Source organism: Carassius auratus, chromosome 15 (genome assembly GCF_003368295.1).
Source record: "Carassius auratus strain Wakin chromosome 15, ASM336829v1, whole genome shotgun sequence".
Taxonomy (NCBI): domain Eukaryota; kingdom Metazoa; phylum Chordata; class Actinopteri; order Cypriniformes; family Cyprinidae; genus Carassius; species Carassius auratus.
The window spans coordinates 2,717,832-2,744,182 of record NC_039257.1 but is presented as its reverse complement, the minus strand read 5'-3'; the positions used below and the strand labels follow the sequence as shown (position 1 = coordinate 2,744,182).

The 26,351-nt window shown below is 38.6% G+C and overlaps 4 protein-coding genes across 5 annotated transcripts; all 4 read right to left on the bottom strand.

Annotated features, from left to right (window-relative positions):
* Nucleotides 1-2,531: 2,531 nt before the first annotated feature.
* On the bottom strand, nt 2,532-5,640 carry LOC113114736 (E3 ubiquitin/ISG15 ligase TRIM25-like). Of its 2 annotated transcripts, none has more exons than XM_026281677.1 (7): nt 5,485-5,640; nt 4,621-5,222; nt 4,323-4,418; nt 3,910-4,143; nt 3,657-3,810; nt 3,471-3,530; nt 2,532-3,256 (listed from the first exon to the last, which is right to left on the bottom strand). In XM_026281677.1, exons 2-7 carry the CDS (start codon nt 5,179-5,181, stop codon nt 2,712-2,714), a joined length of 1,650 nt encoding a protein of 549 aa, XP_026137462.1. In that variant the 5' UTR covers nt 5,182-5,222; nt 5,485-5,640; the 3' UTR covers nt 2,532-2,711. The 2 variants fall into 2 exon arrangements, with proteins under 2 accessions (XP_026137462.1, XP_026137463.1); XM_026281678.1 differs by having other exon boundaries at nt 4,621-5,219.
* Nucleotides 5,641-7,344: 1,704 nt separating this feature from the next.
* On the bottom strand, nt 7,345-8,556 carry LOC113114567 (coiled-coil domain-containing protein 8 homolog; the record flags this gene model as incomplete). The annotated part of the gene is made up of 2 exons (XM_026281455.1): nt 8,321-8,556; nt 7,345-8,092 (listed from the first exon to the last, which is right to left on the bottom strand). Coding segments are annotated over exons 1-2 (984 nt in total), but the record flags the coding sequence as incomplete, so codon positions are not given.
* Nucleotides 8,557-9,496: 940 nt separating this feature from the next.
* LOC113114737 (E3 ubiquitin/ISG15 ligase TRIM25-like) lies at nt 9,497-14,344 on the bottom strand. The gene is made up of 7 exons (XM_026281681.1): nt 13,907-14,344; nt 13,052-13,650; nt 12,868-12,963; nt 12,476-12,709; nt 12,199-12,352; nt 10,838-10,897; nt 9,497-10,755 (listed from the first exon to the last, which is right to left on the bottom strand). Exons 2-7 carry the CDS (start codon nt 13,607-13,609, stop codon nt 10,226-10,228), a joined length of 1,632 nt encoding a protein of 543 aa, XP_026137466.1. The 5' UTR covers nt 13,610-13,650; nt 13,907-14,344; the 3' UTR covers nt 9,497-10,225.
* Nucleotides 14,345-14,487: 143 nt separating this feature from the next.
* On the bottom strand, nt 14,488-24,458 carry LOC113114744 (solute carrier family 25 member 36-A-like). The gene is made up of 7 exons (XM_026281711.1): nt 24,082-24,458; nt 22,222-22,386; nt 20,493-20,570; nt 18,576-18,676; nt 17,351-17,417; nt 16,900-17,189; nt 14,488-16,229 (listed from the first exon to the last, which is right to left on the bottom strand). The coding sequence occupies exons 1-7, from the start codon at nt 24,120-24,122 to the stop codon at nt 16,036-16,038; spliced, it is 936 nt and encodes a 311-aa protein (XP_026137496.1). The 5' UTR covers nt 24,123-24,458; the 3' UTR covers nt 14,488-16,035.
* Nucleotides 24,459-26,351: the final 1,893 nt, after the last annotated feature.

Below are 26,351 nucleotides of genomic sequence, written 5' to 3'. Positions count from 1 at the left end.
TTACGGATAAATAATTTTTGGGGGAACCTCACACAACTTCTCAAAGTCTGCAAACTTTAGTAATCCACACACTTCATGCTTCAAAACCTAGAGTTAAACTTTATTTTGTCATTATGTGAGATGTAAGCTACTGGTCAAAATAATTAAATGTTTTTCACCAATCCAGTCAACCTTTGGAATATACAAATTAAAATCTTGTTCTACATTTTTGTTGACACATCTGCTTACTACTATACAAGAATGTCAGTTTTGTCAAGCTGAATACTGTTGTTTATCACTTTTAAATACAGATATCAACAGCAGGTAAATTACTGAGACAATTAGTACACACAGTCAGGGTTCTAAATTAACACCCGCCAACCCGCCAAATGCGGGTTAAAATTCATTTTGGCGGGTGTTAATTAAAACTTACTAGCCAGTTCGGCTGGTGATGCATCACATGAGGCTCTGTTCTCGGTCATTTATCCCCCATTTAACGAACTTCCTACATTTCCCATGAACACTGTGCTGTAATGCTACGTGATGACGTTTCATATGCTCATTGTCTGCACTCAGTTTGCAGTGAAACCAGCGCGAAAAAACATGGAAACGAATAGCGTCCATCAGAAAACACAAGGAAAAAGAACGAATGGAGCCAGAGCATGGAGCATAGACTGAAAGAGGAGGGAGTTAGCTATTAAAGAAAAAAACTAAGATTAAACTAAATGTGGCGGTGGTTGGGACAGATTTCTGGGGGCAAAAAGAGGAACGAGGCAGGGGATGAGGATATTACGGAGAGCCCCGACACGTCCCCTGTAGGAGAAAAAAAAAATCAATCCGTGACGACGGTTTTGCAATCCGTCCCCTCAGTTTATAAACCGTACTCACAAATTCATAAACTGTTCCCTCGGTTTAACAAACCGTGCCCACGAATTCCCAATTCGTGCGCTCAGATTTTGTAAACCGTACCCTCGGTTTTAGAATCTGTACCCACGAATTCATAATCCGTGCGCACACTTTCACAATCCGTTCCCTCGGATTTGTATTTGTAAACTGACACGCATTTGTAGCTCCGCCCCCACCGGCAGATTCATTTCTGTTTATTAAACATTATTTTTCATAGTATCCAATGAGTCCACGATCAGCATTCACAAATAGTCTTCTTTTTAGCGTTTATTTTAATAGTGATTATTACATTAATCACCAATAGGATAAGACACAGCCGCCTGTATTTTATGAAAAAAAAACGCTAAAAAGAAAAAGAAAATAAGGGTAAAAAGCAATACAAAACAAATAATATGCCGGTTATGTTTTCATTCCTTTTCTCTCTAACTGAATGCAATGTTATTTTCGGCCTCATTATTTATTAATAACATTAACAGTGAAACATGCATCTAACTCCGGCAGGTGGGGTGGATGGAGCTTAGTATAATAAAATCAGAAAAATGCATGTTAAGAAAGAATTGTAGATAAGCATTTACAAAACTGTCAAAGTTTATTTAAAAATAAAGCAATTCATGAATTATTTTCTTGTACTCATTTATTTAGCCTACAAATTAAAATGATAAAAATAACTTATATATTATTATATATTATTATACAGGTTATGCATAAGAATCTTTTATCCAAAACAATTTACAACAGAGGAAAAAATTACTCCAGAGTTAGTCACAATGCCAGGTTTATTGTACAATAATAATCAGTTGCTATTATAAGATTATTCCTTTATTATTATTAAACCTATTCCACATAATAATAGTCAATAAAACTGTATGTTAACAGGAGCTTGCTACATGAATCCGTGAGTACGGTTTACAGATCCGTGGGAACGGATTGCGAAAGTGTGCGCACGGATTATGAATTTGTGGGTACGGATTCAAAAACCGAGGGTACGGTTTACAAAAACTGAGCGCACGGATTGGAAATTCGTGGGCACGATTTGTTAAACCAAGGTAACAGTTTATGAATTCGTGAGTACGGTTTATAAACGGAAGTTTTTCATGCCAACAATGTTAATAAAATGATCAAATGCATTCAGTGGCACTCATAATTTGTTATTTTTACCGGAAAAAAAATGGCTAGTGGAAATTCTGATTGGCTGGTAACTTTAGAAAGTTACCAGCCACATTGGCTGGTGATCAAAAAAGTTAATTTAGAACCCTGCAGACAGTTAATATTGTTTGGCATATTGTAACTTTTTAATATATTTGGTATGTGTAATTTGTAATTTGGTGTGTTGTAATGTGATATGTGAGTTTAATGTTATGTGCTGGCCTTTTCATGGTTGTCCAAGATTAATTTCCCTGAAATGGGAAAATAAAGTATATTCTATTCTGTTCTATTCTATTCTATTCTGCTCAATTACATGGATACACTACATACCATATTCATCATACTGCATATGCCATAACATCAATTGCTTCCAGTATGAATGCAGAATGCAGTCTATACTGTGTAAATTGCATTTACATGCCTTAATAATATTTTTATGCAGGTTTTAATACAAAAACATAGTTGTATTTATATTATTTTATATGATCCCTCAAAAAAAGTTAAAATAAAAACCGTTTAATTCAGAAATAATAGCAAAGTCACAGCAGTCAGCTCAGTTCACACAAAAATGAAAACCTTTCTGTAAATTGACAAGCTAAAGTTGACACCTTTTGTCTCAATGATGAACTGCCACTCTGTATAGTCTTGGTATAGTGAGTTTAGGAAATTTCGCTTGTCTTTTATTTGTGGGTTTGGAGAATTCTCTTCTGCTCAATGATCCTGATAAAACCTTCTCCAATCCCAAACGCAGGGTAGAGGGGTTCAGTGAAAGTGGTCTGGAATGTGTAAAGAAGAGTCATTGTGTCAGAGACGCTGTAGAAGGACAGAGTTCCTGCTCTGTGATCCAGATACACTCCTATTCTAGAGGAATGGAAAGGAGAGAGACGGACTTGTTTATCATCATGTCTGACATAGAAATCCTGATAACATTGGGTCAGTCTCCAGGACTTGTTATTAAACCCAAGTCGGCAGTCATTAATTTTTCCTTTACGACTAATTCCTCTGTAGGAAACTGCTACAGACCAGTCGTTCCCACTGCACTCAACCTCCCAGTAACAGCGACCGCACAAACCCTTTATACACAGGACATGGGAATATACATCGAATCGCTCTGGGTGATCAGGATATTGCTGGACTTCATTTGAATCTGATGCTTTTCTGTTGCCTTCAGACAGTTTGAGATTTTTGTTCACAGTGTTTGGATCCAGGTGAAGTTGACAGAAATCTGATGAAGATGAAGGAAAAAATAAATATTCATATTAAGTGCTGTGCCTCCCACCCCAGCCTTCCGCAAAAAATGTCAACTTTTAATAGTTTACAACAGCAATAAACTGACAAATTATATTTTTCAATAGGTAATATACATAAATAATACATATTATTTACTATCATTCTGCAATAGTGTCAGGAAACACTGTATAAAATAAAACTCAACTTACACTGCAAAAACTCATTTGGGGTTTCAGGTTTTGGAGGCTCTGCAACATGGACCTTTGACACTACAGATAAGGTAAGAAAGACAATCAAATGCATTATTTTCTAAATTAAATCTAAGACAGCATGAATATATCAGCCTATATTTAATTAAAAAGCTTTTTGATTTATTTTATTTTTTATTTTTATACCTTCTCTGGATATTCTGGCTGTTTGTTGTTGACAGACGTCCTCCAAAACTTCTCTGAATGCTGAGATTGAAATGTTTTTAAAAGACAGTTGAGTTTGTTGAGTGAAGCTGGGAACGTCTTCCAGTGTGGGTAAAAAACACACAGACGGACAGCTCTGAAATAATTCAGACAGATTTATATATTTTTCAAAACATAACAAGCATGGGACACTGGTGTTTTATTTCATAGATTCTCAACCTTTCTTCATCATTACCTTCAGAAAATGGATCTGATCATCAGTAATCAGAAGTTTCTCAATCTCTGCTTGTGTTTTTCTGAGTTCAGTCAGCTCTTGATCAAGATGTTTGTGAAGTTTCTCTGCTCGATCTATCTCAGTCTTCTCCTGATCTCTGATCTGCTCTTTAATCTCAGAGCGTTTCTTCTCCAGAGAGCAGATGAGCTCAGTGAAGACCTTCTCAATGTCCTCCACGGCCTCTTCTGCTGAACTCTGACAAAAGGCAAAAAGAACACCATGAATTGTTTTTCACTACTTTTATAAAAATTATTAGCTTTTCTTTTTTAGTTTAAAGGCCACTGTTCACTGTCTACCTTTGTTGAATTCAAAATAGCTTGTGTTTTAAACAAACTAGTCTTTAATAAAATAAAAGAACACTTAAAGAAACATACTTTGAGGAACTTCACAGCTTCATTGAGATCTTGCTGACCTCTCTCACGCTCATCGATTAGCTTTTGACATTCAGCCTTTTTCTCCATTAACTCTTTCTGAGGATGTTAAGATACAAAAATTAATAAGACAATAGGAAAAAATAGACATAATACCTTTCCTTTCTGGTAAAGGGGTTTAACAAGTTGAATCAAAATTACAGCATATAAATATATCCAATACAAACATAATAACTGTTATTTACATTATTTTAATACAATATTTGCATTTTCTAAAAATCATTGATATACAAATGTATACCTTTTTATTAGTCCATTCTGAATCCACAGACACCACTCTGTGGCCATCATGGTTATCGATCATACACAAATAACAAATGCATTGATCATCATCCTGACAGTAAATCTCTAGAAGTTTCCCATGATTGTGGCAGATGTTCTCCTGAATGTTTCTGGAGGCTGGGACTAGTTTGTGCTTCATAAACGCAGGAGATTGATAGTGAAGCTGCAGGTGAGTTTGACAGAAGGAGGCCAAGCACTGCAGACAGGTCTTTACAGCTCTGCTCTTCTCTGTAGTGCAAACATCACAGTCCACAGCAGCCGTTTGTAGAGACGTCTTCTGCAGCGTCTCCATCATCTCCGCTATCAGAGTGTTCTTCTTCAGGAGAGGTCTCTGACTGAAGCTCTCTCTGCATTGGGGACAGCTGTACTGCGGCTCCTGCTCCTTCTGCTCCCAGCAGTCAGTAATACAGCTCATACAGTAACTGTGTCCACAGGGAATCGTCACCGGCTCCTTCAGCCGATCCAAACACACTGAACAGATGAACTGATCCTCATACCGACTCGCTGCAGATTCAGCCATTTCTTTGCAGATACTTTATAACTCTAATACAAACTGCTCTGCTAGAAGTAAATCATTAAAGAGATTAAGTCCACATGTAAATAATTAATGAAAGAGCACATCATCTACAAATCTACAATGTGCTTACAGTTTTGTGTAATAACAATAATACGAAATGCTTCACTTAAAAACAAAACAAAAAAACATGCATCATACAGACTAACATATAATGATCAAGCATAGAATAATAACTGAATGCTCTTTTTACCACAAGCGAAAAGACATGGGTAAAATTATTATTTAAGGATTCTATGAAGTTCTTACCTGCTTTGACAGAAAAGAAAAGTAAATATTTGCTCCTCTACAGCTTCAGCCAAACTAGATCAGTGAGAATCCTCAAGCAGAAGCTTGTGTAGCAGGGAAAAGGTTTCGTTTCTCTGGAATCCACACACTTCCTGGTTTTCAGTGTGCAGATGTGTTCATGTTCATTCGTTGCTCCTCCCTCGGAACTTTAAATTCATTGTTTTAACAGCTTTAACACACTTCCAGCCATCTGTGTGTAAAATGATTAAATCAATTATAATTTAATGTTGGTTGGACAATCACACTAGCATCAAACCTGCCAGGAATAATTTCTTATTCAAATAAAATAATGCTTTTTGATTCTGATTAAAGATGATATTTATTCAGCTGCTGTGGAGAAACGCAACAGACTCTCATGTAGATCAAGGATTCCCACAGCCATGTGACCATGGACTGTCACGTTAGTGTTACGGGAAACACAGGAGAAGGAACCAATTTGCAGGTACGTCGTTTATTAAAGGGGTAATCCAATAGAGTAAACAGTCCAGGCAGGGTCAAAACCAGCAGATCAAAGCAGACATAAACAAGACACTAACGCAAGGCAAGACAAGGATGACGGGAATGAATAACGGTAACATTTAAACAAGGACTCCGTAACACAGACTAAGACAGACTGGGTATTTATACACAGAAGGATAATGGGGAAACAGGAGACAGGTGGGGGGAACAATCAATTACGCAACAGGGAGGAAGGTGACCATATAAGGGAACAGGAAGTGATCTGGGACAGACACCGTGAGAAGGAGGACATCTAGTGGAACCCCGGGGGACAACAACCCAGACACTGTGACAGTACCCCCCCTCTACGGAGCGGCTCCCAGACGAAACACAACACAGAGACCAGGAGGGAGGCGGACAGGTGGAGGCTCAGGGGGAGGGACGGAGGGCCGGAAAAGGAACACATGGGGACAAACACCAGAAATGTAACCATAAAACAGGGATACCAGGAGGGAGGAGGACCGGAGGAGGTTCAGGGGAGGGAAGGAGGGCCAGACAAACTAAAGGGAACACATGGGGGACAAACACCAGAAATGAAAACATAAAACAGGGAGACCAGGAGGGAGGAGGACCGGAGGAGGTTCAGGGGGAGGGAAGGAGGGCCAGACAAACTAAAGGGAACACATGGGGACAAACACCAGAAATGAAAACATAAAACAGGGAGACCAGGAGGGAGGAGGACCGGAGGAGGTACAGGGGGAGGGACGGAGGGCCAGACAAACTGAGGGGAACAGACAGAAAGATAACAAAACCCAAAACAACCCACAGAAATCCCTGAAGGACCTGTTGAGGCGCCCACCAGGACGGAGCGGAAGACCACCACAGCCTTGTGGTCAAAGTCAAAGGCCTCCCGGGCGGAGAGGAAGACCACCACAGCCTTGTGGTCAAAGTCAGAGCCCTACAGGGCGGAGCAGAAGACCACCACAGCCTTGTGGTCAAAGTCAGAGCCCTCCAGGGCGGAGCAGAAGACCACCACAGCCTTGTGGTCAAAGTCAGAGCCCTCCAGGGCGGAGCAGAAGACCACCACGTCCACGTGGTCAACGTCGGAGTCCCCCAGAACGGAGCAGCAGACCACCCAGTGACTTGACTTGGCTCTGGAGGGTAATTGGTGACTAGCCCTGGCTCTGGAAGGTCCTCGGTGACTGGCCCTGGCTCTGGAGGGTCCTCGGTGACTGGCCCTGGCTCTGGAACAGCCTCGGGCACCGCCTTGGCATCAGGCACCGCCTCGGCCTCCAGAACTGGATTGGGCGCCGCCTCGGCCTCTGGAATAGCGTCGGGCACCGCCTCGACCTCCGGAACAGCCTCGGGCACCGCCTCGGCCTCGGGTGCCACCTCGGCCTCTGGAACAGCAATGGGCGCTGCCTCGACCTCGGGCACCACCTCGGCCTCTGGAACAGCGTCGGGCACCGCCTCGGTAACTGCATTGGGAACAGCCTCGGGCACCGCCCCGGCCTCCAGAACTGGATCGGGCGCCGCCTTGGCATCAGGCACCGTCTCGGCCTCCAGAACTGGATCGGGCGCCGCCTCGGCCTCTGGAACAGCCTCGGGCACCGCCTCGGCATCAGGTGCCACCTCGGCCTCTGGAACAGCGTCGGGCACCACCTCGACCTCCGGAACAGCCTCAGGCACCACCTCGGTAACTGCCTCGGGAACGGCCTCGGGCACCGCCTCGGCCTCTGGAACAGCAATGGGCGCTGCCTCTACCTCGGGCACCAGCTCGGCCTCTGGAACAGCGTCGGGCACCGCCTCGGTAACTGCATTGGGAACAGCCTCGGGCACCGCCTCGGCCTCCAGAACAGGATCGGGCACCGCCTCGGCCTCCAGAACAGCAACGGGCACTGCCTCGGCCTCCGGAAAAGCATTGGCCACCGCCTCTGCCTCCGGGACAGCATCGTGCACCGCCTCTACCTCCGGGACAGCATTGTGCACCTTATCTGGAGACTCAGGCTTTGAGTCTGCCATCTTGTGCTGTGGCGCTGGGCTGGCGGCCATCTCGTGCTGTGGCGCTGGGCTGGCGGCCATCTTGTGCTGTGGCGCTGGGCTGGCGGCCATCTCGTGCTGTGGCGCTGGGCTGGCGGCCATCTCGTGCTGTGGCGCTGGGCTGGCGGCCATTTTGTGTTGTGGCGCTGGACTGACGGCCATCTTGTACTCTGGCGCTGGACCGGTGGCCAATTTGGGCATTGGCGCTGGGTTGGCGGCCATCTTGTACTGTGGCGCTGGGCTGACGGCCATCCTGGGCAGTGGTGCTGGGCTGACGACCACCCTGCCGGAAGAGACAGGAGTGGCTGGGGCATCCCACCGACACCGAAACTGCAGGTAGCGCACGAATTCCCAGATCTCCAGCGTCTCTAACTGCTCCATCTCTGCCTGAGGCACTGGATCATCCAGGCCGCCATTGAAGTGGTCCTTAAGGGCCGCATCATTGTATCCCAGGCCTTCAGCCAGGGACCAGAACACTTGAGCCAGGGCACCCACTTCGTTGCCCTCTTGACGGAGGGCGGTCAACCGAAGATACTTGACCCGCCTCTCCCCCATCTTGGCTGGGGAACGGAAAATTGACATACCGCTGGTTCCTATGTTGACGGAGTCCTTCTGTCACGTTAGTGTTACGGGAAACACAGGAGAAGGAACCAATTTGCAGGTACGTCGTTTATTAAAGGGGTAATCCAATAGAGTAAACAGTCCAGGCAGGGTCAAAACCAGCAGATCAAAGCAGACATAAACAAGACACTAACGCAAGGCAAGACAAGGATGACGGGAATGAATAACGGTAACATTTAAACAAGGACTCCGTAACACAGACTAAGACAGACTGGGTATTTATACACAGAAGGATAATGGGGAAACAGGAGACAGGTGGGGGGAACAATCAATTACGCAACAGGGAGGAAGGTGACCATATAAGGGAACAGGAAGTGATCTGGGACAGACACCGTGAGAAGGAGGACATCTAGTGGAACCCCGGGGGACAACAACCCAGACACTGTGACATGGACCACAAAACCAATTTAAGTGTACATTTTTTGACTTAAGATTTTTTGAAAATGAGTAAATAAGCTTTCCATTTATGTATGGTTTATTAGGATTGAACATTAATTGGCCGAAATACAACTATTTGACAATCTGCAATCTGAGGGTGCAAAATAAATAAATAAAAATACTAACTAATGAAAAAAATGGTATTTAAAGTTGTCCAAATGATGTTATTAGCAATGCATATTACTAAGCAAAGATGAAGTTTTGATATATTTATGGTAGGAAATGTATATCTTATTATTATCTTAATATTATATTTATACGGACCATGATCTTTAATTAATATACTGATGATTTTTGGCATAAAATAAAAATCAATAATTTTGACCCATACAATGTTTTTCTGACTATTGCTACAAATATACTCTTGCAACTTAAAACTTAAAGTTTTGTGGTCCAGGGTCAACTTTGAAATCAAATGAATCTTTTTAAACACAAATGCAATATTTAATTTGGTTTTGATCAAGTTCATTACAATTCTAATGATGCATTTAGCCAAGGAAAAGCATACAAAAATTTTCAATTAAACACACAAACGTACTACAGTACACACTGACAGTTGACAGTTTTTTTGTTTAAATGCAGCTCTTTTATAAAGTTTCACAGTGTCAACAGTTTTTCAACACCATCAGAAAACGTACTTATGAAACACTTTAAAAAAAATAAAGTGAATGCAAAGTTAACCATTATCCTTTGAAAAGTAATGCAAAATTTGAAACAATGTTGACTATTAAAGTTTAGAATTAGTCTCATTATAAGAAGGTCCTTTAAGTAGCTATAGCAACAGAAAAATCTATTACATGTGTGATGCACAAAAAATTATTATTTTCCCAACAATGTGAGATGTAAATATATAGTCAACAAGATTCTGCAGCTGGACATTTTTTTCACTTATTCTGACACTGCGACCTGATAATAAACTGATGCAGTAAATAACAACCTTGCTGAAGAGAACACACACACACACAGCTATTTTAAAATCTGATTTTAGAAAATGTAATGATAAACTGCAATATTTTCTTCTGTCTAATTTCTTTAGGCCTCTTTATTGTTTACACTTAATAAGAAATTTCATGCATTTTGTTCATGCCAAACTACATATTGATTACATGCATTAATTTGTACATACTTATTTTAAGAATTCAAAATCTAAATTGTAATCAACGGTCTACCTAAGCTCTCCTGTGCTCCGCTCTATGATCCTGACAGATGAATTAATATAAGTATAAAATGCAGGGTAGAGGGGTTCAGTGAATGTGGTCTGGACTCTGTGTAGGAGAGTCATTGTGTCAGAGACGCTGTAGAAGGACAGAGTTCCTGCTCTGTGATCCAGATACACTCCTATTCTAGAGGAGAGGAGAGCAGGGATTGAGACTTCTTTCTCGTCATGACTGAAATAGTTGTGGGAAAATCTCCAGGAAGTTTTGTCTAAGCCAAGATTACAGGCCCCACTGTTTTCTTTACGAACAAATCCTTTGTAACAAACTGCTACAGCCCAGTCTTTACCGCTGCACTCAACCTCCCAGTAACAGCGACCGCACAAACCCTCTCTACACATGATGTAGGGAGATGTATCAAATCGCTCTGGGTGATCAGGATATTGCTGGACTACATTTGAATAGGATATTTTCCTGTTATCTTTTGACAGTTTGAGGTTTTTGTGTGCAGTGTTTAGATCCAGGTGAAGTTGACAGAAATCTGAGAAGGAGAAATGGACAAAAACAAATATTAAACAATTTCCACCGATATCTATCAACTGATGAGTGTTTGCTCTACTTACACTGCAAAAAATCATCTGGAGTCTTTGGCGCTAGAGGCTTTACAACATGAACACACGACACTAAAGAGACAGCAAGAAACAAACTTGTGTTTAACTCAGTGGTTTAATCCTATCATTACACAGATATGCATCTTTAAAAGAATCAGATGATTTGCAAAAAAGGCCTATTAATACCTAATGTAATGATGCTGAGAACCAAATTATAAATAATATATACATATTAAAATATATAAATCCATCATATCCAGATTTTTCACAAAACAAAAAAAATATTCTTAAAATGCACTCAACAAAAGCAGTCAAATATTACTATATGCAAAGGAGTGGAAAGTATGTTCAAATGAAAACAAGCTTAAAAAATAAATATCCTCATCCTCATGTCGTTCCAAACCTGTAAGACATCCTTTTATCTTTGGACACAAATTAAGATATTTTTGATGAAATCCAAGAGCTCTCTGACCCTCCCATAAAGAGCAAGGATCCTTACACGATCAAGGATAAGAAACATAGCAAGAACATCAGTAAAATAATCCATGTGAAAATGTTCAACCGTAAGTTTCTAAAGCTATGAAAATACTTTTTATGCACAAATCAAACAAAAATAATGACTTTATTCAACAATTTGTCTCCTCCGCATCACCACACGTTCTGTGTCAACAGCACCGTACACTGATACACTGTTTACATTGTTTATGCTTTGATCTGAATGTAAACATTGTATCCACATACATATGTTTCATAAGTTGTTCACGTATCTGTTACTCTCCAAAATGTCGCTATAAGCTGACGCAAATGAGATGAATTGTTAAAAAAAAGTCATTATTTTAGATTTATTTTCACACAAAAATGTTCTCTTAGCTTTATAACATTATGGTTGGACCACTGTTGTCACATGGATTATTTTAACAATTTCCTGCTATGTTTCTGAGCCTTGATCGTGTAAGGATCCTTGCTGTCTGTGGGAGGGTCAGAGAGCGCTCGGATTTCATCAAAAATATCTTAATTTATATTCTGAAGATGAACGAAGGTCTTCCAGGTTTAGAACGACATGAATTAATAATTAATGACAGAATTTTCATTTTTGGGTGAACTATCCATTTAATAGTTGTAAACTGCTTGGGGGGTCAAGAGAATCTTGTCTTTGTGGTGTTTTTTTCTGGAGATTAAGGGATCACCTATCTTCACTTTACAAAAGAATGTTAAAAACTAACAGATTCTATGAAATCTATCTTATTTTTTTGAGAAACTGTGACATGCTCAATCAAAACATCCACAGTTCTTGGAATCAGTACCACAAAATTAGAAAGAAACTTCTGGATTTGATTCATGACTGACAAAACAACATATTAAAACATTCAAACCTTCACGAGATATTCTGGCTGTTTGTTGTTGACAGACGTCCTCCAAAACTTCTCTGAATGCTGAGATTGAAATGTCTTTAAAAGACAGATGAGTGTGTTGAGTGAAGCTGGGAACATCTTCCAGTGTGGGTAAAACACACACAGACTGACAGCTCTGAAATGAGACAATTAATTCAGACTTAATAACTCTTTTTAAATAATTATATTTTTCAAAACATAACAAGCATGGGACACTGGTGTTTTATTTCATAGATTCTCAACCTTTCTTCATCATTACCTTCAGACAATGGATCTGATCATCAGTGTTCAGAAGTTTCTCAATCTCTGCTTGTGTTTTTCTGAGTTCAGTCAGCTCTTGATCAAGATGTTTGTGAAGTTTCTCTGCTCGATCTGTCTCAGTCTTCTCCTGATCTCTGATCTGCTCTTTAATCTCAGAGCGTTTCTTCTCCAGAGAGCAGATGAGCTCAGTGAAGACCTTCTCAATGTCCTCCACGGCCTCTTCTGCTGAACTCTGTTGGACACACAAAACTGTGATCATGCAGATCATTGCTGTGACTCAATTTAGTACAACAGCCAAAATACCAAATGGCAAAGTTTTTTGTGAGCAACTCATTCTATTCAACTAAATTTAGTCTTCAGTAAAACTAAAGAATGCTTAAATACACATACTTTTAGAAGATTCACAGCTTCACTGAGATCTTGCTGACCTCTCTCACGCTCCTGGATCAGCTTTTCACACGTCATGCTTATCTCCTTTAATTCTTTCTTGTTGTTGACATCAAAATGTTATTATTATTATTACAATATTTACTATATATATTTTTATCACTGGTAGATAAATATATATGCCAACCTTTTTACTTGTCCATTTTGAATCCACAGACACAACATTGTGTCCTTCATGATTATCAGTACACAAGCAACAGATGCATTGATCATCATCCTGACAGTAAATCTCTAGAAGTTTCCCATGATTGTGGCAGATGTTCTCCTGAATGTTTCTGGAGGCTTGGACTAGTTTGTGCTTCATAAACGCAGGAGATTGATAGTGAAGCTGCAGGTGAGTTTGACAGAAGGAGGCCAAGCACTGCAGACAGGTCTTTACAGCTCTGCTCTTCTCTGTAGTGCAAACATCACAGTAAACAGCAGCCGTTTGTAGAGACGTCTTCTGCAGCGTCTCCATCATCTCCGCTATCAGAGTGTTCTTCTTCAGGAGAGGTCTCTGACTGAAGCTCTCTCTGCATTGGGGACAGCTGTACTGCGGCTCCTGCTCCTTCTGCTCCCAGCAGTCAGTAATACAGCTCATACAGTAACTGTGTCCACAGGGAATCGTCACCGGCTCCTTCAGCCGATCCAAACACACTGAACAGATGAACTGATCCTCATACCGACTCGCTGCAGATTCAGCCATTTCTTTGCAGATACTTTATACCTTTAATAGAAACTGCTCTGCTAGAAGTAAATCAGTAAAGAGATTAAGTCCACATGTAAATCATTAATGAAAAAGCACGTCTAATCTACAAGTTGCTTACAGTTTTGTGTATTTAACAATAATAAGAAATGCTTCACTTTTAACCAAAAGAATAAACATACATCATACAGACTAACATATAATGATCAAGCATAGAATAATAACTGAATGCTCTTTTTACCACAAGCAAAAAGACAAGGGTAAAATTATTATTTAAGGATTCTATGAAGTTCTTACCTGCTTTGACAGAAAAGAAAAGTAAATATTTGCTCCTCTACAGCTTCAGCCAAACTAGATCAGTGAGAATCCTCAAGCAGAAGCTTGTGTAGCAGGGAAAAGGTTTCGTTTCTCTGGAGTCCACACAATTCCTGGTTTTCAGTGTTCAGATGTGTTCATGTTCATTCGTTGCTCCTCCCTCTGTACTTTGCTCAGAATCATATGTATATTTCAACACTTATAATCAGACTACTTGAATAATGTGTCTAATAACAGATAAAACATGTTTCATTGTTTTAACAGCTTTAACACACTTCCAGCCATCTGTGTGTAAAATGATTCAATCAATTATAATTTCATGCTGGCTGGACAATCACACTGGCATCAAACCTGCCGGGAATAATTTCTTGTTTAAAAAGTAATGCTTTTCCAGCTGTCAAACAAAATGTCTCGGAGTATGTGAGAAAGCTAAATTAAAAGCAAAGAAAAGCAGTCTGAAGGACTCTTAAAAAAAGACAGAAATTGCTAACTTTTCTTTAGCGAGTCATCATTAAGAGGAAAAACCCAGAATCTCAATCCAAACCAAAATAAGCATGCCCATCTTTGTTTTCTTACAGTATATGCATTTATTTATTTCCATATGATCAACAGCTGAATATTAATGTCTTAAGGAACACTGACAACCGAGCAGGTCACACCAAACTGACTGTAAACAAAACAACCAAACACTGGACTTGTGACATCATAAAGGCATAAGTGTGAGAGAACAAGATACAAAACTGCATCAAAAGGTGAAGGCATGGATTTTGACAGCTTGACAATATTTTATATTTAAATAACTTTTTTGGTCTACACAGCAACACATCCCAGTATTTTAGTCTTGTTTTCATGAAAATAACAAACATTCCTATAAAATAAGATCATTTCACTTTTCAAAAATATAAATATAATAAATATAAAAGACATTCTCAGTCAATATACACGGCATTTTATTCTTGACAACAAAAGAAGAAACTTGCCAATGAGTCAAGTAGAAATCTAATAAAACAGATTTATGCTTTTTGAGATTGTTATTATGATTAAATATTATTATATTGTAATAATCCTAATAATTTAATAATACTGCTACTAGTTTTAATTCAATATATAACGTCTGTCTTAATATCTAATGCAATTTTGCTTCTCAAGCAAAGTGATCTTATTCACAGGATGTTTTGGTATTTTTACTGCAAAAAGACAAAAAGGCGGTTTTCTTTTGCAGCACGAGACTCTTTTAATTGGCCACTAACTCTTTTTTTTTTGTGTGCTCATTGTGTGTTTTTGTGATGGGGGTGCAACATGTCCACCAAAAAAAATAAACTTACTGAGTTACAGTGCAATTACTTTCTTTCATAATACTTTTCAATTTTGAATGATTACTTCTTTCATTAGTAAATTTGCTGCAGAATACATATTTATTAAAGTTTGCTGTGCTAACAACTTATTTTGGCTCCAATGATGGTTACTTTAATGTACTAAGGTCAAATATGGGGAGTAAATGCACAAATATGACTCTCTGAGCACACAATCACTGCACAGTGTCCAAAAAACTAAATGCACTTTAGACCTTAGAGATTTTTTTTTTTTTTTGCACCATGTGCACACAGTCTCAGGTACATGCATCCATGTTAAGATTTTTATGCTTTTGTATTGCATGGTGTAAGTGCACCCTGATTGGCTGTTCCTAGACAGGAAGAAATCATCAGTTTGCATCCTCTCCAATTCCTTTCCAGTGCAAAGTTAGAGAAAATCACAGCACAGCAATGGGCCGGACAAAACCCTCAATGACAACCCAACATAAGAAGCTTCTCTGCTGGAAATAACCTACTGAATCCACATACAAGATCTATCTGACCTGAGGTGCTGTTTGAGAGGAAAAAACAACTCCGAGGAGGCTAAAGTTGAACTGACTGTCCAGGCTTTTAAGAAGTAGCATCTTTTTAAAGAACATTAAAAGACAAAGTTAAGAAAAACCAAGAACAAATTGTTTTCTAGACACCACCTTTTAAGTCACTTCCACTGTTTCTCCAAACACCATCCCCTCAAACCACACTACCAAATAGTGAATAAAACTCTTCAGTCATGAATACTGAGGCAGCTCCAGTCAAAGTTTAGCCTTCGAGCAGGTAGACGACGAACTCGTAGGTGCACATCATGACGGCTGTGTTGGGGATCTGGCGGACCAGATGTGTCGTAAGTCCTCGGTACAGAGCTCGATAGCTTTCCTCTCTAAACACCAGGTTGAGACTCTGGAAGAACGAGCGGTATTTGGTACCTTCTTCCCTTAGCCGTGTGCGGATTACCTCTGCAGAACCAAACAGAGAACAACAGATGCTCAGAACTGGTTACAAACCATTATGAGTCAACTTGAAACCCAAATGATAGTGTTTGTATCCTTTGTCCTTTAATATAAAATTCAAACATTTGAGGTCAGTACTTTTTTCCCAAAATAAGTCTCTTATGCTCACCAAGGCTGTATTTATTTGATTACAAATGTTACTGAAAATAGAATGTTATTGCAATTTAAAGAACAGTTTCCGATCACTAAAAGTACTTTACTTTCTGACTGTACTTCAAAAAAAAATGTGTTCTTCCTTAGTATTTTGTCTTGTTTTCCAGTGTAAATGTCTACAGATTCATTAATCAAGAAATTAACATGAGGAACAAAACTTTTCACCAGAACATCTTTCTTCTTTCTTTATTTCGTTCTCAAGTAAATGTATCATGGATTATATATTACATATGTATATTTTAAAAGTTGTATTGAAAAATGTGTTTGTTTTTTTTTAGATACGGAGTAATAAATTTTTTACAATGCATGCAACATTTAATGCCATGTCTTCTGTCACTTTTAAATAATGTAATGAAGCATTGCTTAATAAAAGTATTAAAACCTTTTGAGCGGTGTCACAGTATGGAAGTTAAACAGGTTGTGAACACAGTTTCAGCTGATTTTATGATGAGATGGTGCTCACCGTGTGGATAGGCTATGGAGGTGGCACAGGTCTTGGAAGTGGCGGCGGCCAGCATCATGCCCAAGAAGTCTGACGCGTCCTTGGCTGTGTCCTCAGCTCCATCCATGTGCGTTGCTGCTTTGGCCTCTAAAAGACGCCGCTTTATGCTTTCATAGATCACAAAGTGAATCACAGTCTCTGAGATGCCTGCATAAGATGCAGACATGCCGCGGTAAAACCCGCGTATGCCATCCGTCTGATACACACGCCGCACACACTCGAAAGCATTCATGCGACGCTCTCCGCGTTTCCTGTGAACAACAAAACACCCTTTAGTGAGTCAAATACAAAACTCAATCTGGAATTAGGAATAATGAGCACTAGATCATGTTCTGGAATTAAGGTATCAGTCACTAAGGATATTAATCAGACAATCTACTTCCATAATGTCACACATCTGTTGGCGCTTTACCTGGCGTCCAACTGTAGACGCGTCTTAATCAACCAAATTGGGTTGGTTGCTGTTATGGCCGTGAACCCTGATTGGAGTAGAAGAGGAAAGATTAAGATGCAAATAAATGAACACTAACCTTCACACACACAAACATATATTTTGCATATTTAGCTATACTCTCATTCTATTTTATTTTTTTTAAATGATTTTTACAAAAAGGGGCATCCTGATAGTGTCACCATTTAACAACAGAAAGCATAGCAATAATTTAGACTAAAATAACTTAGTTGTTGGACATCACATTTAGATTTAAAACTGTCTATATTGTTTTTGAAATCCTAATTAACACCCACAATGTGTGCTTGTTTTTCTTTATCTCAATTCAAAACTTGATTCAAGTGTCCTGCAGCTTTAAAAGTGGACAAACCATTTGTTTTTGTCTAAATCTTTAGCTCAGAGTTGCAGCCCTAGTTTTCAACCAATATTGCACGATCTCACTCCGTTTTCTTCTGAATGACTTTGTCAATCATCTTGACAAAAAAACTCACTTGCAATCTGCAAAAATCGTATGTGTTGTCAATGGGGACCAGATGCTGTGGTGGTTAAATGATTCAAAATAATTTTGTAGTATAACATATAGGGTCCTGCAAATCATCTGCAGTAGAAAAAGACAAAGACCCGCAAATCCGTGGCCACAGAATAGCAGAATATGATTGTATTGTGCAAAGTCTCTCATTAAGAGTTTTCCTCCAGTAGAAAACCACAAACACTTAATATGGCTTAATGCATTAATTTTTTCTCCTGCAGATGACTCGGAGGACCCTGTAAGTAAAGTACTAACTGAGTTTTACTTGTTTAACCACCACAGCGTTCGGTCTTCATTGGCAACACACACAATGTTTTAGGTAGCAGAAAATGCAAGTGACATTGTAATTTATTTCTTTTTTCTTGTCGTCACCCCCTGGCTATTGTTATAAAATGCTGAAAGATTCAACAACAAAAAATAAGATAAAAAAGACTGCAAGAGTCTCTCTTCTGGCCGTGTGCTGGATCTTTATTAAGTGCTTGAGCGCTGTGACATTTACTGGCCTGTTACTCAACAGTTACTCAAACAACTGCAATTCCAATTCACTAGACACATCAACATGCAATTAAGCAATAAACGGCTCATATTTTATAAGCCCATCAAAACCTAGGAAACAGGATGTAGTTAGATTGCATGGTCAAATATAAAGGGAGTTACCTGCAATTCCAGCAGACGTCATGTGCAACTGCGTGGAGTCTGGTTCAAACACACAGTTCAGTCTCTCCTTTGAGCTGGAATAGGCGGCAAAGTAGATGGCCCTGAAAACACACAAGAAACAGCACACGATGCTATCACACCCTACTCAAGACAGGGCTGCGTTTCCAAAAAGCATCGTGAGCTCTTGTTGATCATAGCTCCATTGATTTCAATGGGTCTATGATGTACTTAAGCTTGCAATGCTTTTGGGAGACACAGCCCAGGCTGATTTTGGTCAGTGTGGGATCCAAACCAGATAAACCAGCTGAACATCACATCAGCAAAGATGAGCAAACCATATACCATTCAGCTGATTAATCTATCTGATTGACATCATCTTGGCCAGACTTACCGGCTTACTGAGCAAACCAATTAGGACAAGTGAATCACCTATAATGCTCATTTAAAATGTTGTTTTGTTTAGTTTTTTTCAGGAGGAAATCTGGTCATTAGGCGGTCCAAATTGGTCATTAGCTGTAATAAACTAACCTCATACTAGCTTCTAGTGGGGTTTATAACAAGCTGGTTGGTGACCAGCTAACATGTTCTACACACAACTAGTAAATCTTGGCCATTAGCTGGTCCAAGGCATTTCCTGAAACAAAGCAACCTCATACTAGATTAAGGTGGGTTTTGGAACATGTTGGTTGGTCGATCAGTCAACGACCAGCAAATTTCCAGCTCAGACCAGCAAGAAAGAGAAAATCTACCATTTTCCAAAAAGATGCATCATATCGAAATTTGATTTTTCCAAAGGATAAATGCAATGCTGCCAAATACAACATATTTTGCTCCCCACCTTCTAAACCACACACTGGATAATTATGATGCCTACGTAAGCAGCTCACAAGGACAACATGTTCATCAAACCCTCGCATGTAACCACAAATGTTTGTGCATGTAGTATCCTAATGCTCTTAACTAATGGATGGTGAGCACTCCAGCAGGAAAACACTCTCCACACACTCCGCAACTAATCTCAGGTTTGATCACACCATCCTGTCTGTATAACATACGTTTACGTAAGCTGCCCTTTAAGTAACGGGTCCAGCGCCGATTCATCATGTGTGCATCACTGGACAAGCGTTTTATCCTGAATGCATGCACGCAAAACATCTGTTTATACAGACACTAAATGTTAAAGCCACCATTAATCATGCTCATTCATTTCTTTAATTGCTCTTTAAGCCGTGCTGTTCTCTCTGAGTTTGTTACTCCTCAGCTGGAGGCTGAAACGGCCCATTTGGATGTCAGATTATGAGTTTCACTGTTCCAGAAAACCTTTAAAAATGCTGGAGTGGCATAAATGTACAGGGTTTAACACCTGGTTTATTCAAAATGTGTTAAGTGAACTCAAGATACTTCTAATGGCCTGAAAAACACATCTGTGCTGTCATCTACATATCTCCTTTATGAGGATTTTAAATTCAATGCTAAATGTTTATTGAAAATTGCATCGTATTATTTAGAACTAAAAATGGTTATTTGTCATAAAGGAGCAGCCCACCCAAAACAACAGAAAAGAAAAAAACTAAAAAATATATTTTGTATTCTAAAGATGAAAGTAAGTCATTCAGGAACTGAACAAAATATAGGTGATCAGATAATGATAGAATTTTCATGGGTGAAATTATCTCTTTAATTATAAACTCAAATTTGCAGCCTGCATGGCTGATGTCTGACCCTGAACACAGACTTGTGTCCTCGTGGTTATTGCAGATTTACCGGTTGAGCAGGGATTGCATCAGCCGCACTGCATCAGATTCACTATCACTTCAGTACACCGAGTTCAGGACTACATGTTCCTACTGTAAATGCTCTCTGAGATGGAGATGTATTGATCTGCCAGTTTAACTGTATGAATGGACAAACACTCACCGTGAAGGAGCCACTCCAATTAGATTTGGCCCCAGGCCCCGAAATAAAGAACGAGGCCCTTCCTTCTCAAGAATTAATCTGAGAGAGAAAGAGAGAGAAACATTTTTATTCTGAATAGCTTTGTGAACATTATAAATGTGACCCTGGAGCACAAAACCAGTCTTAAGTCGCTGGGGTATATTTGTAGCAATAGCCAAAAATACATTATATGGGTCAAAATTACAGATTTTCTTTTATGCCAAAAATCATTAGGATATTAAGAAAAGTTTTCTAAATTTCCTACCATAAATGTATTAAAACATGACGTTTGATTAATAATATGCATTGCTAAGAACTTAATTTTGACAACTTTAAAGGTGATTTTCTCAATATTTAGATTTATTTATTTTTTGCACCCTCAGATTTCAGATTTTCAATAAGATACACCTCTGAACAACATGTTCAATCAAAGAAATACCCAAGACATGCGTAATAAATGTGTGAGAGGTTGTCATCATCACACACATACAGTATAAAAGAAAATCTCAATAAAAATGTAATCAAATAAATGGTGACTTAAGCAGATCATGCAAAGTTATTTTTATTCTATCACGGACTTCATTAAATACAATCTTAATACTCCATGAAATCTTGAACCCCAGTGGTTTTGAACTGGAGGGTTGTGACAGAAAACAGGGCCACATAAGGTCACGGACATCAGGCGAGGGAACAATGCCAAATGGAAATAATAAAACACAGCCACCCATGTAATTGGGCGTAATTGGACATAGTCTGTATAACGAAAAAAAACAGACCTATCAACTTTTAAAAAGCAGGCGAAACACTTCCTATACCTTTTGTTGCTGACCTCAAAAGACATGCATTCAATCAAAGTCTACAACACTTCAATACGTCAAAAAGCCAAAACAGACTTACGCCAATGGATAGGTTTGAACCATAAAGGAGTGTACAGTATATGATGTCAGAATCCTTTAATTACCGTATTACATTGATAAACAAAACCAAAGTCAATCTAAATGTCTGTGTTTACTATTTTGGTATGTTACAGTGAAGTATAACCAGGGTTAAACTAAGAGGACAAGGGGCCTGTTTAGAGAACCAGTGATTCAGACACACACACACACACTCATCACCCGAGAGCCAAGCACCAAGACACAGTGTTTAGTGTAAAGGCAGCGATTGGTTGGGTCAGGGGGAGTGGAAACCACTGTAAACAGTCTCTTTATAAAGAAAACAGAAAGAAAGAGGGTATTATAGACTTATAAACACTCAAGTTCTGTTTCGGTAATGTATATAATTATATATTATATATAGAGAACCAACCAGAACTCAAACTCTTAGAAAGCAAAACAACATTCCTTATTTTGCCTTGTCTCCTGACTTTATTTAGTCACATTTGATGGCGTTAGTGAAGAAATATGACCACACTTTTGGAACGAGTCGACAGAAAGGGGATGATGGACACTTGATTTAAGGCCCACAAACCACAGAGCAAATGTTTAGAAAACACTGAGCCAACACTCCTGTACATAATTATAAACATGTGCCTTTTTACAATTTAATGTAACATTATATATAAAGCGACTTACAGTGCATTGAATTTTTACTTATGTGTTCCCGGGGAACCGAACTCCCAACCTTGTGCTTCATAGTGCAATATATATAATTTGTTGAGCTAGTATATTTTATATTTATAAAATGCAAAGAGGTCTAACTTGTTTAAACATACCTGAGGCAATGTAGGGGCCCCGGAGGAGCCACACGTGCCACGCTGGCTCCATTAACTGTGCTCAGATGCACTCCGGAGATGCAAAGCGTTATTGAGGAAGACTGAAGCCTCGTCTTCACCACCTCTAACGGACAGGTCAGGATCGCACCCACCGTGCCTCCACATCTGAGAGAGAGAAAAAATAAATAATTCAGGGACAGAACAATTTAACCTTTTATGCACATAAGAATCGATTTAAAGTATAATCAAATTCTGTCAATAGCGGTCTAAAGTTGACCTCACAATGAGGGTCAGTCATCTCATGACTTCTTATCTGAAAGCCGAGAGACTTCAGTCAAACATCACAACTTTCCATTAATCGGCTCCAGCACTTGCACTCGTGCCACAAGATGTGGGTCAACAAACACAGTAACCCAAACCACCCTCAAGTGCCGAAAACAACCTGATATCAGTGTTTCCCTAATGGAAAAACGGCATCTGAAATCTGAGGTGTGATACATGTAATACAAATCAGAGGAACAGCTTATTAAACAAAGATACTAAACTGAACAAAGGTTTCAATCGCTGCATGTAAAAAACAGTATCATAGCAATACCATGATTATTATTTTCATATGTGACAAAACTGTAAGAGAAATGGTATGTGATACTGTGCAGTTACTAAACACAGAGCAGATGGGATAAAAAGTCACATATGAGTTCATGAGAGTGCCAGTCAATAGCTCTATTTTAAACACTGTGCTGGTTTATTCGAGGACAGATATTTAAAGCACATGTTATAATCACAGTGGGCACAGAATATCAATACCAGGCATGATTATTCCCTCATGCAATTTCAGGAAAGCACACTACCAGAACAGATCAGTTCCAGAAAACTATGACTGTCATTTATAACAACACGTTCTTGCAGTTAAAGTATTACCGTTTTGATTCAAGTAAATAATAAAGCTTTAACCCTTCCATTTCATGTCTAGAAATATTTTATAGAAAAAGAATGCAAATATATCTGTCTATATAGAGTGTAATATAAACATCAGTGTGGCTTGATTCACAGTCTCTTGGGGTGATGGTGCTAAATTCTGCACAGTCATACTGCAAACCACAATGTGTCGTTTATTTACGTTTGTTTTTACTTGTTGATTTTCTGTCTGTTAAAGAGCTGAATTTCTAGATATCAGTTTCTCACTAAGTGAAGATTGTGTTGATAGTCACATCAGAGTCATTATTAGATCTGAATGACTTTATAACAGCTGTCAGTTCCTGTGTTACACCAGAAATATATTCATATAAACTCACAGTTAATCGGTACAACCCTATCTTACATAAATAAAAATATATTGTTTTTGAATTAAAATCCTCAATTCTGTCATGAGACCTACTAAAGCTACACTAGAAATATCTAAAACCTGAAATAATCTTAAAACTCTTAGACTTTCGTCTTGGCAGATCAAACAAAAATAAATAAATTGTTATCTTATATAGTTGATGTGATGGTAATAACAGTAGCATGAGGTAATTTTTTTTTATAAATAAATAAATAATACACATGCATAACAAAGGATCTGAAAATATGTTCATAAGAAAAGAGCAAACTTTCCCTAATTTTAACACAGTACTTAAAGGGGAAGTTAAAGTATTGGGAAAACTCCAGTCAATGTAACCTTTAAAAAAAGTAAGTTATCTATAAAGACAAAAAAAAAAAAAAACACAAAAGTTATTCAAAAAATATTTTATATCCTTTAAAAATAACAATTAAGTATAATAATACTATTTTTAGTATTTTTGTTAGCAACGTTAGTAGTACTAGACTATATGTTTGTTTATGTACGTTAAAGTAATTATTTATGAGCGAAGCTCTCACCCTCCAGCAAACAGATGCACGAGCGTGTCTCTCTGGCTCATCTCGGCTCATGCTCTCCGGTAAACACCGGACTGGACAGCGCTGTAATCGTCCGTTTGGTGCTCATGCGGAGGCGAAGGATTCGAGTCGCGCTCTTTACTCGTGATTTTATAAGACCTCAAAGCAGCTCCAACAAAGCCACGCTGGTCGATCTACGCTCGTCACTTCTTCAATAGTTGATCTGAAAGTGAATGTGTGGTGAAGAGGCGACTGCATATCACTGATCCGGGTCAAATTCCAAGCAGAAGGTCACATCAAGGAGTTAAAAACGTGCAGGTTTGCCCCGCGCGGACTTTCACCTTCTTCGTGCGTGTACGCTCTCACACACTCTACTACGTAAACGCGCTTTCAGTTCACTATGTCGATGGACCAATCAGAGGGCGCTAAACAAATGCGTCTATTGGTTGATTTCAGTTCAGAGCCCGCCTCCATCAAGCGCCTATCACGTGATCACTGCCCTTTCACACACAAATTAGTCAAGGGTTACATACTGATATAATATATATTTTTTTTTAATTACCAACTTTGCCTGAAACAACTAAACTGTATTATTTGATAGATACTCTGTTTCCATCTTTATGCTCTACTGTTAGTGTTATCTGTATTCACCAAGGGTCTGAGAGTAACGCAATTTCAATTCTCTGTATGTATGCTGTACATGTGGAAGAATTGACAGTAAAGCAAACTTGAGTTGACTTATTTTATGCATAATACACTGGATTAAATACTTTTCAAAAACAACTATAACTCAGAAATTGCTATTATTTTTTTTCCAAATATTTACAAAGAAATTTATTTAATTACACATTAAATTTTGTAACAAGTAGGAAGCATATTCTTATAAAACTTACTCCAATAGTCTTTGTTTTATTAACAACTTTCTATAACTGGCTGCTGCATTCTTCCATCAGAGAAAGTTTTTTTTTTTTTTTTTTTTTTTTTATAATTATATTTCTTTTAATTAATTATTTACATTCCTTTATTTTCCCTGGAAGATTTTGTTTATTAATTTGCTGGAAACATTTTAAGTTGATTTTCTGTCATTGTGATTTTTAGACCTTTACTTTGTTTCTTTTGGCATCTGCAAATAGGAGGAGAAAAAAATTATGTCAAATTCAAAATGGAAAATCTGAAGCTGTACTTTGGCAGCAAACAATAACATTGTGCACAAAACATGCTCTTTTATTGACACTGTCTTCCAAAGCTAATTTCAAAGCATTGTTAACTCTTTCCCTTGGTGGCTTGCTGAAATTGGACCATAAATCATATCATACTTGCCAGTTTCATTTGTCTGACTGTGGAATTGCATATGAATTGCATAAAAAAATAAAAATAAAATAAATAAATACTTACATATGTGACCCTGGACCACAAAACCAGTCTTAAGTGTCAATTTTTTTTTCTCAAAATGTAGATTTATACATCATCTAAATAAGTAAGCTTTAAGTTGATGTATGGTTTATTAAGATTGGACAATATTTGGCCAAGGTACAACTATTTGAAAATCTGGAATCTGAGGGTGCAAAATAATCTAAATACTAAGAAAATCCCCTTTGAAGATCAAAATGAATTCTTAGCAATGCATATTACTAATCAAAAATTAAGTTTTGATATATTTACAAATTTACAATTTACAAAATATCTTCATGGAACATGATCTTTACTTAATATCCTAATGATTTTTGGCATGAAAAAAAATCTATAATTTTGACCCTTTTCTTTTTTTTTTTTTGGCTATTGCTAAAAATATACTCTAGTGACTTAAGACAGGTTTTGTGGTCCAGGGTCACATATAAAGCAGAATTATTGGGTCTACTATGGTGTGTGAATGGGTAACTGTACTTGGTACTGTAGGTCATCCGTTTATTAACATGGTGATGATCAGTAAAATCTTTGCACGTCTTTAACCTAGACAAAACATCTTAAACTGCTGTTCCTACTCCTAAATCAAACTATTACAAAAGGATATCCAACAATTATCAGATGAAAACTTTTTTTTAACAAACCTCAAATATTTAGGTTATAATTAGTTGAATAATTAGTTGAATTTTATTTTGACAGATTGTCGTAAAGACATTGCCATTTCTGTCAGTCTGTGTATACGATACGAATGGATGACGATAGTTTTATCAAATGAAATGGTGAAATCCTCTCATAGCACGCTGGCGTGCACATATGTAGCATCATGCATCAATATAGTGAAGAGCTGAAAACACCACGCGTGCTTCAGT

Excerpts from the sequence above, each read along its gene's own strand:
- LOC113114736 (XM_026281677.1), bottom strand. The coding sequence starts at position 5,181 with ATGGCTGAATCTGCAGCGAGTCGGTATGAGGATCAGTTCATCTGTTCA. Across the intron at positions 3,811-3,909 it reads ATCAGATCCATTTTCTGAAG|AGCTGTCCGTCTGTGTGTTT; the intron begins GTAATGATGAAG and ends GAATTATTTCAG. Across the intron at positions 3,257-3,470 it reads CCCAAATGAGTTTTTGCAGT|ATTTCTGTCAACTTCACCTG; the intron begins GTAAGTTGAGTT and ends CATCTTCATCAG.
- LOC113114737 (XM_026281681.1), bottom strand. The coding sequence starts at position 13,609 with ATGGCTGAATCTGCAGCGAGTCGGTATGAGGATCAGTTCATCTGTTCA. Across the intron at positions 12,964-13,051 it reads CAAAATGGACAAGTAAAAAG|AAAGAATTAAAGGAGATAAG; the intron begins GTTGGCATATAT and ends GTCAACAACAAG. Across the intron at positions 10,756-10,837 it reads TCCAGATGATTTTTTGCAGT|ATTTCTGTCAACTTCACCTG; the intron begins GTAAGTAGAGCA and ends TCTCCTTCTCAG.
- LOC113114744 (XM_026281711.1), bottom strand. The coding sequence starts at position 24,122 with ATGAGCCAGAGAGACACGCTCGTGCATCTGTTTGCTGGAGG. Across the intron at positions 20,571-22,221 it reads GGGCCCCTACATTGCCTCAG|ATTAATTCTTGAGAAGGAAG; the intron begins GTATGTTTAAAC and ends TTTCTCTCTCAG. Across the intron at positions 17,190-17,350 it reads CGTCTACAGTTGGACGCCAG|GAAACGCGGAGAGCGTCGCA; the intron begins GTAAAGCGCCAA and ends TGTTGTTCACAG.